Here is a 15,759-nt window from a genome sequence, read left to right on the forward strand (position 1 = left end):
GTGGTAATTAAATACAGCAGTAAGAAAAATGAGATGTTACTACATGTAAATTGTCACATCATAGTCACAGTCAGTCACATACAGGGAGTGCAGAATTATTAGGCAAGTTGTATTTTTGAGGAATAATTTTATTATTGAACAACAACCATGTTCTCAATGAACCCAAAAAACTCATTAATATCAAAGCTGAATGTTTTTGGAAGTAGTTTTTAGTTTGTTTTTAGTTTTAGCTATTTTAGGGGGATATCTGTGTGTGCAGGTGACTATTACTGTGCATAATTATTAGGCAACTTAACAAAAAACAAATATATACCCATTTCAATTATTTATTTTTTACCAGTGAAACCAATATAACATCTCCACATTCACAAATATACATTTCTGACATTCAAAAACAAAACAAAAACAAATCAGCGACCAATATAGCCACCTTTCTTTGCAAGGACACTCAAAAGCCTGCCATCCATGGATTCTGTCAGTGTTTTGATCTGTTCACCATCAACATTGCGTGCAGCAGCAACCACAGCCTCCCAGACACTGTTCAGAGAGGTGTACTGTTTTCCCTCCTTGTAAATCTCACATTTGATGATGGACCACAGGTCCTCAATGGGGTTCAGATCAGGTGAACAAGGAGGCCATGTCATTAGTTTTTCTTCTTTTATACCCTTTCTTGCCAGCCACGCTGTGGAGTACTTGGACGCGTGTGATGGAGCATTGTCCTGCATGAAAATCATGTTTTTCTTGAAGGATGCAGACTTCTTCCTGTACCACTGCTTGAAGAAGGTGTCTTCCAGAAACTGGCAGTAGGACTGGGAGTTGAGCTTGACTCCATCCTCAACCTGAAAAGGCCCCACAAGCTCATCTTTGATGATACCAGCCCAAACCAGTACTCCACCTCCACCTTGCTGGCGTCTGAGTCGGACTGGAGCTCTCTGCCCTTTACCAATCCAGCCACGGGCCCATCCATCTGGCCCATCAAGACTCACTCTCATTTCATCAGTCCATAAAACCTTAGAAAAATCAGTCTTGAGATATTTCTTGGCCCAGTCTTGACGTTTCAGCTTGTGTGTCTTGTTCAGTGGTGGTCGTCTTTCAGCCTTTCTTACCTTGGCCATGTCTCTGAGTATTGCACACCTTGTGCTTTTGGGCACTCCAGTGATGTTAGAGAGAGATAAGACTTTATTGATCCCACGACGGGGACATTTTTGCGTCACCTCAGCTCTGCAGCTCTGAAATATGGCCAAACTGGTGGCAAGTGGCATCTTGGCAGCTGCACGCTTGACTTTTCTCAGTTCATGGGCAGTTATTTTGCGCCTTGGTTTTTCCACACGCTTCTTGCGACCCTGTTGACTATTTTGAATGAAACGCTTGATTGTTCGATGATCACGCTTCAGAAGCTTTGCAATTTTAAGACTGCTGCATCCCTCTGCAAGATATCTCACTATTTTTGACTTTTCTGAGCCTGTCAAGTCCTTTTGACCCATTTTGCCAAAGGAAAGGAAGTTGCCTAATAATTATGCACACCTGATATAGGGTGTTGATGTCATTAGACCACACCCCTTCTCATTACAGAGATGCACATCACCTAATATGCTTAATTGGTAGTAGGCTTTCGAGCCTATACAGCTTGGAGTAAGACAACATGCATGAAGAGGATGATGTGGACAAAATACTCATTTGCCTAATAATTCTGCAGTCCCTGTAGTCTGTGCCAACCGTCCTGTCCTGATGAAAGGTACAAATGATTAAAGTCCACTCATCTCCAGATGGTGTCACTGTCTCACAATTTGAAGCAAACGGCATGTGCTTGCAGGTGGATACATACACACTGCCTTTCTACATGAGAAACTGTAAATGCAGTTGATAAGATACATTCTGTGATTTCATCTAGTGCCACAAAATCCTCTCTAATATCCTCCTAAGTCTGCTTTAAATGTAACCAAGGCGATTTACAAGGATATTAAATGGCTGTTCTACTGCCAACATCTGGTTCCTAGAATGAGAATGTTCAATATGAGGGATAATGGTAGATATTTAAACTGATATTACAACAAAATGCTGTTAATATGAAAGGATATTTTATCTATTAATGCAAAATGTGTTTGGTGAGCATACATTACTTGCAAGGAAGGTGATGCTACATCATCAACACAGAGAAACTGTATCTTTAAAAGTACACAAGTAGGCACCTTTCACGTAATGTCTAACACAAACACACACGCACATCTTTTATGTGGTTACCAAATGTTTTTAGGCTTTGCAATATTTTAAATAAAAAATGGAAGCCCACTTTTATTACTTCAGTTTGCCACTTCAAATAATTCTTGGTTTGTTTCCACCATGTATCTGGTAAACAGTTAGTAATGAAACAATTAGTCCTTGTAAAATCAGTAGAGACTTACTCCATGCTGATACTAACAGAAAAGCAGACAGTTTGCGGCTGCCTAATGCATTTGATAATGGAAACAATGTCAAATCAATAGCAGTGTCCCAAAATTACTTAATAGTGATTGTGAGTAACCCACACGCCCAAGCAGGAGCACTCTGGGAGCAGTTCAAATGTGGCTGGATTCTAACCAGACCTTTACCAAAGCATTCCTTTCATGTTTATCAGTCTGTTTGTGCTTAGAACACAAAAGTCACAGCAGTGGCACACCCATAATCTGCAGAACATAAGCACATGAAAAATGGTTTGCCAGTAAACATGTGCCAAAGCGTAGATTGGTTGGAAAAATAAACCCAAAAAAGTCGGTAAATACTGGATTTAAACATCATATAAAGTTTACTTTTTGGTTGGACGTCACTGTAAGAGCAGTGTAATGGTTGTAAACATGACACACCGATAAGTAGCTGGAGGAATTCATTAAGGGTGTTTATTTATTTCATAAAATAAATTAAAATTCTATGGGAATATGAACAGCAGGGGTCATAGCATCTGAATAAACTTACATTAAATCATCTCAACCAAAAATAAATAAATAAAATCCAACAGAATGCTCAATAAATCTACCTAAAAATAGAGCAACCATTCTGCAAACAGTTGCAGTCAAACTGGCACTACCTGCAGTCACTCTCAAAGATATTAAAGATTTGCAAATAACAGTTATAAATGCAGACAGGTAGACTCATGTAGTGTGATGGCATTGTTAATGAGCACAACTCAAGTAGCTGTACTCTGGTTATATTCCTACAAAACCGTTTATGTAAACAACAACAGATATGTGCTTTTCTTACAGTTAATTGCTGTATTTTCAGAAACAAACTGCATGCAATTGCCAACCTAACCTGATTCAATCCCAGACTGACAGGAGACTGACTCTGTCTTATGGCAACATTGATGACAGGCTTTAGTGACAGTATTGGTGTGCTTGACAATCTCATAACTGACATAACTGAAGTGAGATAGCTTTATCTTACTGGGTAAAACAGACACTGATTAACTTCAACTTTGAGGACCATGTACCATGTTTGCGAAGGGTAAGCGGTTATGCCAGGGGTAGGGAACTCCAGGCCTCAAGGAGCGGTGTCCTGCAGGTTTTAGATGTTTCCTTGATCCAACACAGCTGATTTATATGGCTAAATTACATCCTCGACCTATCTTGAAGTTCTCCAGAGGCCTAGTAATGAACTAATCGTTTAAATCAGGTGTATTGATCCAGGGTGACATCTAAAAACTGCAGGCCTTTGAGGCCTGGAGTTCCCCACCCCAGCCTTATGCAAAGAAAAGCTACTACAGCTGATAGCAAAAGTAGATAGAGAAGAAAATAGGCATTTAACTTGTGCGTGCTTATTAGTTAAGGACTTATCTGAGATGCCACATTTACAGTAGAGAACTGGTGAGGACAAGATCTTTGAGCAGGAAATGGAGGGCAGTAGTCGGAGAGTAGGACTGTCTGGATAATCAATCAGCAGAATGAAATTTTCAGTTTTTTCTCAAGTGCCCAACATACATAAAAGAATGAACATATATTAGTGGTTCATTCTTTCATATACCCAAAAGAGCTACGGAAGCTCTCCTATTGCAGACAATGTCATTAGATGTGTCCTTTGGTCATAATGTTGCATGTGTGTCTTATGTAGGGTATTTTTCTTCATATATATGGCCCAAATGGATTCTTTTAAGTCATTATGTTTAATGTCAACATTGTCTTGAGTATATGCACAGAAAACATGCTATTGTTTCCCTCACTTCGACACATTTGGATAAAAATCAGTAAACTTTGAATAGCTTATACATATTCATCTATAAATGTCAATTCTTCCATTTTTCTATACATTTTTTCTCTAATTCATCACACGCCCATTACAATATCACACCACAGAGTTCAGCACACAACACAAAGTCCACTCTGACAAAAAAAAGTCTGTATCCAGGAATTAAAGTGGAATTTGAGGATAAAGTTGTTTATATTAAACAGCTGCTCGTGAGTGATAGTCTACGGATGCTTCAGAAAGTATTCCCAAACCGCCTTTAAGGTGGAGGTATTTCCAAGAAACCAATCATAACAGTTTCTATTGTCAAGTGATTTGTTTTTACGATTTTTTTTTCATCACCACATTTAGGGTGGAAATGCATACAGTGTGTAAACAGTGACTGGCTGTTTTGATGGGGACATCAGGACAAAGTCATGGGGCAAAGACATACATACTGCAGCGAGTTGAGCAACACTGTGTAGTTTAGCTGTATGCACACTTTGCACTATAGTAATGTACAGTTTCCAAAATGAGAGCAGAACCAGGTGTGTTCCTGCCACATTAGAGAAGAAAGAAGAAAAGAAAATCACCTTAGGAAAAGAGAAATGCAGTGTGCTGATAATCTGACCGCACTTACACTAGACTCCTTAAAAACATTACGCTGGTTGTCTGCCATGTTTAAACTACAATTTACAGAAGACAGACTACATGTCGAGCTTCTTACAACCACCTTACATCATTGCGTCCTCTTACTGTGTTGTTTCATGCAGGTCATACAAACAGGAACGAGTGGGAAAACATACAGTCAAGTTTTTAGGAGAAAAAGGAACACCCAGAGTGTTTAGAGCAGGGCCCAAAATAATTCTGCTCCTTAGTAACACTGGCATTTTTGATGAAAGGGAGCAGAACGTACTGGAAGTGAATTGTCACTTTTCAGTTCAATTCAATTTATATAGCACAAACCTACTGCAACAGTCTCCTCAAGATGATTTATACTGTAAGGTAAAGACCGTACAATAACAGAGAGAAAACCCCAACAATCAGCAAGCACATGGCAACAGTAGGAAGACAAAAGTCCCTTTTAATAGGAAAAAAACATCCAAGAGAACCAGGCTTGTGGGTGAGCAGCAATATCCCACGATGAAGTCAGGTGTTTTCAGGAGTATAGCCTAGTTCATTTACTCTGGTTCAAATCAGTTGATGAGTTTGTAAACTTTTAGCTTTTTCCTGTTGTTTGGTTTGTTTTCACACAGAGAACAATTCCAGCTCCAACAAACCCAAAACATGTCACCACAAACCACCTGAGAACATTCAGTCCGCTCATTGGATTGGAGAACACGGAGAATTTGCGTTCATTTAATGGCTAGCTGTTAGCCGATTTAGACCTTCATACATCCATAGTACCTTGCAGCATCCCAGAATACAAAACATACATGGCTATGGGAAGTTTTTTAGCTCAAACTTACAACATAGTTGGTTCGGTAGTTGGTTCGGATTAAGGTCGGATAACATAACACTACAAGTGAATCACGGTGGAATTCATTTGGAACTGCACCGAGATCGCCTCTTCCAAAGCATCTCAGTGTGGATGTTTTGGTCTGCACCCGACTCCAATTACTGTGTTCACATCTGCACAAATGAACGACACCACGCAGGGAGACGAACCTGAGGTTGATTTAAACGGACTAAAAACTACAGGTGTGAAATAACCCAGAATCTCAGTCCTGTAGATCTCAAATAGTCTCCAGAAATTTTTAAAAGAAAAGTTCCCCTGATTCTCCTTAAGCCTCAATGGAAGCTGAGTTTAACCAGAACCGCCTTACTCCTAAATTGGGATTATATTTTAAGCATTCACAAGTTTGCTAGAGTTTGCTCAGGTCCAAGTAACATAAATATTCCCATCCGTAACAGTATAATCTAGGCCTTAAATATACTTAAATATACCTACTACATGTGCTTACACTGTATTATTTATATAGTGCTCCTTTATCGGGTTTGCTAATTTTGAGCCGCTAATCTGTGCTGCTCTTGGTAGAATAAAGATTATTGCTGAAATAAACTGGCTGCATCCTGCTTTATAAATTAGAGCACTTATCACTCTGTCATTGCAGCATCATGCTAACTTGCCCCATAGCCATTAAAATGAAATACATCTTACCATCTTTATACAGTATGTTCACCGCTTTTCCAATTTATTATTTAGGATTTCTATGACCAAAATAAAATTCCCTCCATCAATTATTTATCTCAATTAATCTCAAATGAATTTATGATAATCCTAAAGGCTGGGAATACAACAACAGACATCTTTAAACATACCTCAATCCTAGTCTTGATTTATCAAACTTGTATTAAACTACAGGGTGGGCCATTTATATGGATACACCGTAATAACATGGGAATGGTTGGTGATATTAAAGTCCTGTTTGTGGCACATTAGTATATATGAGGGGACAAACTCCTCAAGATGGGTGGTGACCATGGTGGTCATTTAGAAGTCGGCCATCTTGGATCCAACTTTTGTTTTTTCAATAGGAAGAGGGCCATGTGACACATCAAACTTATTGGTAATGTCACAAGAAAAACAAGGGTGTGCTTGGTTTCAACGTAACTTTATTCTTTCGTGAGTTATTTACAAGTTTCTCTTTGTTCACAGCCATTGACATGTCGAAGAGGTTAACACGTGAGGAGCAGATCGAAATCGTGTTGATATCTGGTGAACGCAGTAACCGGGTCATTGCAGCAGATTTCAATGCAAGACACCCTACGAGACCACTCATCTCCCATGCTACAGTTAGCAAACTGCTTGCTAAGTTTCGTGAAACTGGTTCAGTGTTGGATTTGCCAAAATGTGGACGCAAGAAAACTGTCACTAATGAAGAAACTTCAGTGGCTGTCCTAGCTTCATTCAGCAAGAGCCCACAGCGTAGCACTCGCCGCATGTCACTGGAGAGTGGCATTAGTCGAACATCCCTTCGGCGGATCTTAGCTACTCACAAATGGAACCCTTACAAACTCCAGCTACTGCAGCATCTCAACGAGGATGACCCAGATCGGCGCACAGAATTTGCAGAATGGGCAAAACAAAAATTGGAACAGGACCCTCAGTTCACGCAGAAGATTTTGTTCAGTGATGAGGCAAACTTTTATGTGAATGGTGAAGTTAACAAACAAAACCACCGCTATTGGTCTGACACTAACCCACACTGCATGGATCCCTCCAAGACTGTTGGCACAACAAAAGTGATGGTTTGGTGTGGTATATGGGGTACAACGATAGTGGGTCCATTCTTCATCAATGGAAACCTCAAGGCCACTGGATATTTGAAATTGCTACATGATGATGTGTTTCCCTCTTTATGCACTGAAGCTGGCACGTTCCCTGAGTTTTTCCAGCAAGATGGTGCACCACCACATTATGGGTGCCAGGTCCAAACATTCCTAGATGAACAGTTTCCTGGAAAGTGGATTGGTCGTAGTGGGCCAGTTGAATGGCCCCCAAGGTCTCCCGATCTGACCCCCTTAGACTTTTATCTTTGGGGTCATCTGAAGGCAATTGTCTATTAGGGCTGCACGATTTTGCATAAAATGAGAATCACGATTTATTTGCTTAGAATTGAGATCACGATTCTCTCACGATTTTCTTTTCCAGTATAAATATCTATTGCACTTATTAACTGCACATCAACTTCGTAACAGTTGAGACTGAACATAAAAACAATAAATGAACATAAAAACAATAAATGTCTCACATTTTGTCGTTGCCGCAAAATGTTGTACTGCTTGTAATTCCGTCTCCACCATTGCTCAACACTGCGTGTGTAGAGCAGGTAGTGCAACATTTGAAAAATAGTTGCGGGACAGCACTGTGTAGCGTTTGTCTAGGGCAGGGGTCCCCAATCCCAGTCCACGAGGGCCGGTGTCCCTGCAGGTTTTAGATCTCACCTTGGGACAGCACACCTGAATCACATGATCAGTTCATTACCAGGCCTCTGGAGAACTTCAAGACATGTTGAGAAGGTAATTTATCCATTTAAATCAGCTGTGATGGATCAAGGACACATCTAAAACCTGCAGGGACACCGGCCCTCGTGGACTGGGACTGGGGACCCCTGGTCTAGGGTGTTGATCATTTTCCTAAATTCCTCGTTTTGCACAGTGTTGATGAGAGCCATATCTTTAGCCAGGTGATAAGTGATAGCCTCTGTAATTTCTTTGTGCCTGCGGGAGTTCGACAGGTATGGGGAAGCGCTGTATAAGGTTCCCGTTATTGATGTTTGGGTGGTTGACCGGGACGGATTTTCTCCTGTCACTTTCTTGGCCTTTACAGCTACATCATCTCTCATGTGCTCTCCATTGTTTTGTTTTTTTGTTTTTTTAAATAAACTTTATTTATCACATTTTAGACATACTGTTAGGAAAAACAGAGATCACATAAGAGATGACATTGTAGTATTACAATGAGGAGCGCTCTCCGTTGTTTTTTCCCTGCCAGCTGGCTTCGGTATTACGTGGTATAAGGCTCCGCCCTTGTCATTTGTTGAGCAGGAAGAGTGAGCGCTTGTTTTCATGCAGATTATGTCCCGGATCAAAATGCGGTACAATCGTCATCTTTCTTTCTTTTTTTTTTTAAAATCGTTGTCATTTGGAAATGAGATTGCACATAAGTATGAATTGAGATCGCGATTTTCTAACGATTAATTGTGCAGCCCTATTGTCTATGGTGTGAAGATACGAGATGTGCAGCACCTAAAACTACGGATACTGGATGCCTGTGCTGGCATTTCTCCTGCGGTGTTGCTATCAGTGTGTGAAAAGTGGGAGAAGAGGGTTGCATTGACAATCCAACACAATGGGCAGCACATTGAACACATTTTATAAGTGGTCAGAAACTTGTAAATAACTCATGAAAGAATAAAGTTACGTTGAAACCAAGCACACCATTGTTTTTCTTGTGACATTACCAATAAGTTTGATGTGTCACATGGCCCTCTTCCTATTGAAAAAACAAAAGTTGTATCCAAGATGGCTGACTTCTAAATGGCCACCATGGTCACCACCCATCTTGAGGAGTTTGTCCCCTCACATATACTAATGTGCCACAAACAGGACTTTAATATCACCAACCATTCCCATGTTATTAAGTTGTATCCATACAAATGGTCCACCCTGTAGAACAATTTGTCAAGAAGCAGCTTTTACGACAGCACTGTAATGTTCTGCATTTAACAGGCTGTGGTTAAAAATTCAGAACACATCATCAGATTAGACTGTTAGTAAAATCTGATCATTTTGCTTGTGCTGTGCCAAAATCACTGCAAATGGACATTACATGCACTGGACATTTTGTCCTCACACGTACCTGTGTCCGATAATATCTAAAAGATTTTAGGGCTATGGTGCATGTCTTAAAGTGGCTTAAGATACAACTATTCCAACTGCATCACTCATTCATTACAATATACTTGTTTGAGAGTCTCTGTAAAGCATATTATATGTGCTGCTTCCAGTGCAGCTAGCAATATAGGTAGTATGCAAGCATGGCAAATTAAAGAGTTAACAATATAATTAGAGACAAAAATACAGACTGCCACGTACAGCTTTAAAAAGAACCAGACCTGCTTGGAAATAAACAGGAAACATATGTCTGGGACAGATGGGCAAGCAGACCAACGGACAGAGGCAGTAACCCCAGGCATTTGGTATAATCACCTGTTTAGCTTCAGTTTGAACAAAACAGAAGTAAGGCTGGATTTTACCATACCAGCTTTGGAAGCAAGTGATTTAACACTGGGTCCAAACACCCACTACTTGCACTTTTACTACTATTACTGTTGAAGCTACGAGCCACATCCACTCTGTTATTTAATCACAAGGTGGGGGTTTGTCCCGAATCTGATAACCCAACTTAGCATAACGAAAACTGAGGTCTGGATTTCACTACAAAGCCACACCGCTCAACTCCCACAGAATACTTGACTATTACATACACCCACTCAGATTCCCACTCCACCCACTCCCACAGAGCCTGAGCTCATTCCCTTCTGGAACGCTGTGTTCTGTTCAAAACTGTATAACCTGTTCAGCAGAGAAAGTTACATACATGTACCTGTGACTGATTCATCTAAGTTATAAGACCTTTCCAGCATGATGCACTGTAATCTAAATCTCATAACAGATCCTAAAATCTACCTAATTCGCTTGTTCTAGATGACATTATAATTTAAAAAAATATCACCACTGAAAAATAAATAGTACAGTGAGGTTTTTTAAGACAGACAGATGTTTTTAAAACTATGATAAATTGGTTACAATACTCAGGATATAGCCACAATCACATCACCAATTATTTTTGGAGTCTGCGATTTGAATAAAGGCATTTACACACCAAACAAAAAGCAGTCGGAAGGTTCAGTCATTTAACTTGTATATACACACACCGAACGCGCTACATTTTTGTGGAAAATCGTCCTCAAAGAGACCTTAGGTTTATCTGATGGACTTCAGGTTTATCTCATTCTCATGAGAAGGCAGCAGCACGGAGAATTTCATGGTTTGATTCAGGAGCTGAAGCAGCCAAGCCCCCAACTTTAATCATTAACTGGATCCAAAAGCAGAACTTACAAAAAAAGTTCACCCCCCATACAGCTGTTGTGGAGGGGCAAACTTTCCCCCACAGACATTTTAACATGGGAATCTGGGGAGGCTAACTGGCCACAAGGGAGAATGCACTTTTTGGCACCTCCACAGTGGCTTCATTATTCAGGTCCAGGGGTTGGTGCTTGGGCCAAACAGAGACTTTAGTTAAATCCAATCCCACATGCTAACGTCTCCTGTGCAAAAACAATTAAATGAACAGAAGAATGTTATAAGGGCAAGACTCAATTGCCTTTATAACAATTGTGCTTCAACATGTGGAAGCACACAAGAGACTCGGTTAATACGGAATAGGTCAGAATATTATTGCTGTACAGGTATGTCAAGTCGTGCCTTTAAAAATAAATAAATCTTGTGTCTTCTAAGGAAAGCTTAATTGCAACTACAAGATGTAAAGATTGTACTTCCTTACTAAGACCTAAAGGAGGTTAAGCTGGTTCACTTTGGCTACATTTGCATTAGTTAGCTTCACCTGGGAGGACTGAAACGCTTCCATTTGACTCTGACACAAGACTAAACCCACTTCTGTGAAGTATTTCCTTTACGTTTTCAGTGCCCAGTGCGTGTATAAGAAGCATGCCTCTGAATTGTTTGTTTACAAGTAAAACTATAATTCCAGAAGGGAATAGGAGATGGGAACATAAAGAAAGAGAGAGGGAGAAGAGAACAAAGAGAGAATTCAGAGTGAATGAGAAAAACTTGAGCCCAGGACATTGCAGCATGGGGGTGGGGTCTCACCTCCCCCGACTAAGTCAACGGGAAGCGGGCCAGCAACATAATCAATAACAGTGACTGCTATTTTACTTTGTCCTCCTTACACACTATATGTTTATGAGCCGACATCAGCTACGCTACTGAGGCCCATCCCTAACAAATCATTGAAAGGAAACACCTTCAATATGTCTCGCCTTTAAAGTCTGGAGTCTGCTGGTGTTATTTAGCCATACGGTCACTATCATGTTCTCAACAAATCACACGGCTAAGAATGTGTGTACAGTTTGACTCATGGAATGATTCAGCCTTTTTTAAAGGACCTGTGGCTTTGAGCAGGCTGGACTTCAAAACAATGCAAACAAAGGAACATGCGTGGCCTCGATGTTTCCACGAGCCAAGTTATAATTTTGTGGTTTTAGATCAAGTGTGAGATCTCTCTGACTTGCTATCCCCTGTTCACCGAGCAACGCTGTCACTCTGCAGCCATTGTCAGTAACAGCTGATTTGCATACACATAGACCAGCACAGGAGAAACTAAAGTGATACAAGAGCCCCTATAAGCCTCACAATGAAACAGCATTCTCTCTCCCACAGTCTGTAAAATCTCACCCAGCATGCAGCCATAATTGCAGCTCCACAACAGAAATTAAACACCGGGAACAGATTTGCTTAGCACCATGTGAAGTGCTGTAAAAGCAACAACTTAACCGGCAACAAGAGCCTGGAAAAGAAACTCCCAAAAACAAAAACATGGATTGTCAGAGAGGAGTTTGTTAAATATGCACTTCATGACCTCTGCATATTGTTCTGAGGTGTTGCACACAGGCAGGTTGCAGAAGGAGGAAAAGGAAACATTTTGTTCTGACATCAGATCTTTAATATTACAGTATGTTCCTGGTTTTCTCATGTGCAAATTTAAATGGCACATATATGCTGGCTTGCACTTAATGTTTAATAAAGTGTTATTTAAGTTCTTGATTGTTCTGTCTTGGTCCTGCACTAGGAAATGTGTGTCATGCCTGGGCGTCAGGGCATTGTGTAAAAGTTCTGTTATCCTGTTGTTTCTAACACCAAGGAGTTCACTGTGAGGTCTTCAGCCATGACTCATGTAGGAGTTTGCACATCAATGTAACCACCAGAGAGAAGTCAGCAGATGCTGAAGTCACTGAAGCTCTGCTCTCCCTGCAATTGTTACCAACACTAAAGTTAAAGTTAAACTAAATCAAAGAACAATTAACTCATTATATTCAGGGCTTCTGGCTAAAAACCATCAGTTGAGGAGTGAAACAAAAGGAAAAAAAGGAAGAAAATAGGAGGGACTCTGGCAGAAGGAAAAACCACATTCATGTCAAACTCCCATGAGTGGCAGTATCGTGTGAGGGAAGCCGGCGTCTCACGCAGCTGCTGGAAAACGAGCAAGCCTTTGCTCAAAACCCAATCATCTCTTCACATTATCTGCCCACACACAGCTGTAAACAGGTTTTCAGAAAAAAAACCTCGCAATAAAGCCAAATTATCAGCTTCCATTGGACACTGTAAGCAAAGTCTGGAATTTTCCAGAGCTGTTTCCTCTGTACCGTTTCGACAGAAGGATAAAGATGTGTTCCAACGTCTGAGCCTCGCTCGTAAATTTGATCTTATTGCCACGAGTCGCCCACCTGGCACAGAGAAATAAAACATGTGATCTCACCTGTGGTGGTGTCCTCCTCCTCCTCTTTCAGCACATCATTTTGCTCGTTCCCCTCTTTTGCCTTTCTGGTGCCGTCCTTCACCGGCACCACGGTGAAGTTGGTGGGCATTTTTATACCCTGTACTTCCTCTCAGTGTCTCCTGTTTGTCACACTCTTATCTCCCCCAGCCCTCCTCCTCCCCCTCTGTTCTGTTGAATCTTTTCCTATTTCTGTCCAACGACTGTCACTCTTCTTCTCTTTCTTCCTACTGTTCTCCGTTGTTTGCTTTCTGTTGTTCAGACCAACTTCCCTGGTGCACTTTATCCTCATGGGCAGGACGCTGAGTCTTGCTTCTGAGTTTTTGTTCCTATCGCTAGGATTCTGCTGTCCACCCATGTGACCCCGACCCCCTCCGCACCAACTACCCAAATAAGGAAGAGCGGTGCTGCCCCGCCCATGGGGGGCAGTGCACATGAACACACACACACACACACACACACTGTGGTTGAAAAACTACATGCATTAGTGCTCATCTGTGAGTGAGAGCACATATAGCAGCTCTTTCTATGCCTAAGGGCAGATTCCCTGAACAGGAATGCAGCCTTTTCTCACACACAGGCACAACAACCACCACAAACAATCACCTTTGTTCAAAGAGGAAGTACAAAGTTGCCACACACACACACACACATGTAGGACACACATGTATTTTTTCTCACTTGCTATGCAGTTATTTAAACCCCATGTGCAGCAAGTGTGCAGTGAGCAATCCTGTTCTGAAGATGTATATACACTGTGTAAACATATAACCCTAAAGACCACACATGCTTACATGTGGAAACACACCGATTTCTAAAAAGATGATCATATCTGTATAGAGTGAGCTGTACACCATCCAAAGTTTAATTAAAACTGAATGGTCATTGAGATATAACAGAGAAACTACTTTCAGGGATTAAGAAACAGGAGAACATCCAGCCTTCGTGCAGTCTCCACAGTTAGTCCTAACCTGTCCAATTTTTGCTGAGTACTTTAAAACCCTATCTACACACAGACCTTCATCTTGGTCATAGGTTCATATTACAGGCCTTTTTAAAGTAAAGAATCAACACAGAAGTCTCTAGATTTAAACCCTATCCAGCTGGTTTGGGATCAAGTGGACAGACGAATGAAAGGAAAAACAAAGCAGCACATTTGTGTGCACTTGTAGAGGATTGGAGAGATAACGTTTCTAGACATTGCTTTATTTGTATCATAAAAAGAGCACGTTCAGCTGCTGACTGACTCAGTTACTACATTTCAATTCTAAAGTGAATCCAAGATTCCGGTCATCTTTTTTCTTAACCGCTTACCCGACTAGAGTCACAGCAGCTAGACTCTATCCAAGCTGACACAAGGCAAGAGGCAGGAAAGACATGCTTACATCACAATTACAGACAGAAATTGTAGATGTGGATGTGGCAATCAAAGACTTTTGGAGGTATAAAAAAACAAAAATGAAAAACAGTTGAACCTGTTCAACCAGCAGGTGTGAAGCAATAGAAGTCTTGCTTTCAGGCACCAGAGCTAATAAGGAACCATTATTCTGCCCATTTAACATGCCATTGTTCCCTTTATTTTTTCACTAATCTGTTCTATTTGTGCTGTTAGATTGAAGAGAATATAATTTAAAACTTTCGGCTGGTACTGTAAGACTAATAAAGTATTATAACGTTTCTGAAAAATAGTAAATGGGAGAAGAAAATAGTTTTGGGCGCCTCATATTCACACCCATTTGACCTTAATTCTAATGATTCATTTCCTCTGAATACTGCACTGAGAATGACACTAGCTATCAGGTCTCAAACACCCTTATGTGATGGGAAATGTGATAGAAACAGTGAAGCCACAAAAATGAGTGCAGATGGCCAGTGGTTTTATAACACTAGCTGAGTGTGACTGTGAACACATGGAAACCAGAACGAGATCCCGCCTCCTCCGGTAACTTCCCCAGTGTGACGACACATGAGATCAATAGAGTCAAGGGAAGGGTGTGGTCTGCAAAAGCAGGAAGGAGGGAGGCAGAGCATGCATGCTGCTAGAGAATCAAAGAGAAAGAGAGATGCCCAGTTAGCAATGCCACTCGCTCACAGCTCACTTCTCAACACTGAACCAGAGGAAGGACGTAGCACCTTCTAGGACTTTCTACAGCATTCTTAAAGCTTGGGAAACCTTCACTCCTCAAACATCTTCAGTGAAATATTTTTTAGTTAGACTGCTGTACCCCTAAAACTTTAGCTACAGCAGTCACATTAAAAAAAAAAACAACCTTATCGTCAAACATTTATTACTCTAGTCTTCAGATACTAGTCATCTTTCAATTAAATAACTCCGGGCGTGTGGTTGCAAATATGGTGCTGGATCCAGGCTACATGCAAATCACTCTGAGCTGCAGCTACAGCCTAAACTAAAGCAGCCAGCATTCCTACTACTAATGTTTCCCTGCATCATGAAAGGGAAGCTTGGATCAATAGCTGATTCCTGA

General features: G+C 40.9%; 1 protein-coding gene across 5 annotated transcripts in view; it reads right to left on the reverse strand.

The window, feature by feature from the left end:
• Window positions 1-15,759, reverse strand: part of LOC100706669 (solute carrier family 12 member 7) — a 73,071-nt gene that overhangs the window by 38,928 nt on the left and 18,384 nt on the right. Inside the window, exon 1 of one of the 5 annotated variants that reach the window (XM_005471618.4) lies at window positions 13,256-13,643. The exons of the other annotated variants lie outside the window; for them this stretch is intronic. Coding sequence (XP_005471675.1) covers window positions 13,256-13,364 — 109 coding nt within the window. The 5' untranslated portion in view covers window positions 13,365-13,643. Of the gene's footprint in view, window positions 1-13,255; window positions 13,644-15,759 lie in introns of those variants that run through there. 5 annotated transcript variants of the gene reach the window in all.

The sequence above is a fragment of the Oreochromis niloticus genome, linkage group LG9 (assembly GCF_001858045.2).
Source record: "Oreochromis niloticus isolate F11D_XX linkage group LG9, O_niloticus_UMD_NMBU, whole genome shotgun sequence".
Classification (NCBI taxonomy): domain Eukaryota; kingdom Metazoa; phylum Chordata; class Actinopteri; order Cichliformes; family Cichlidae; genus Oreochromis; species Oreochromis niloticus.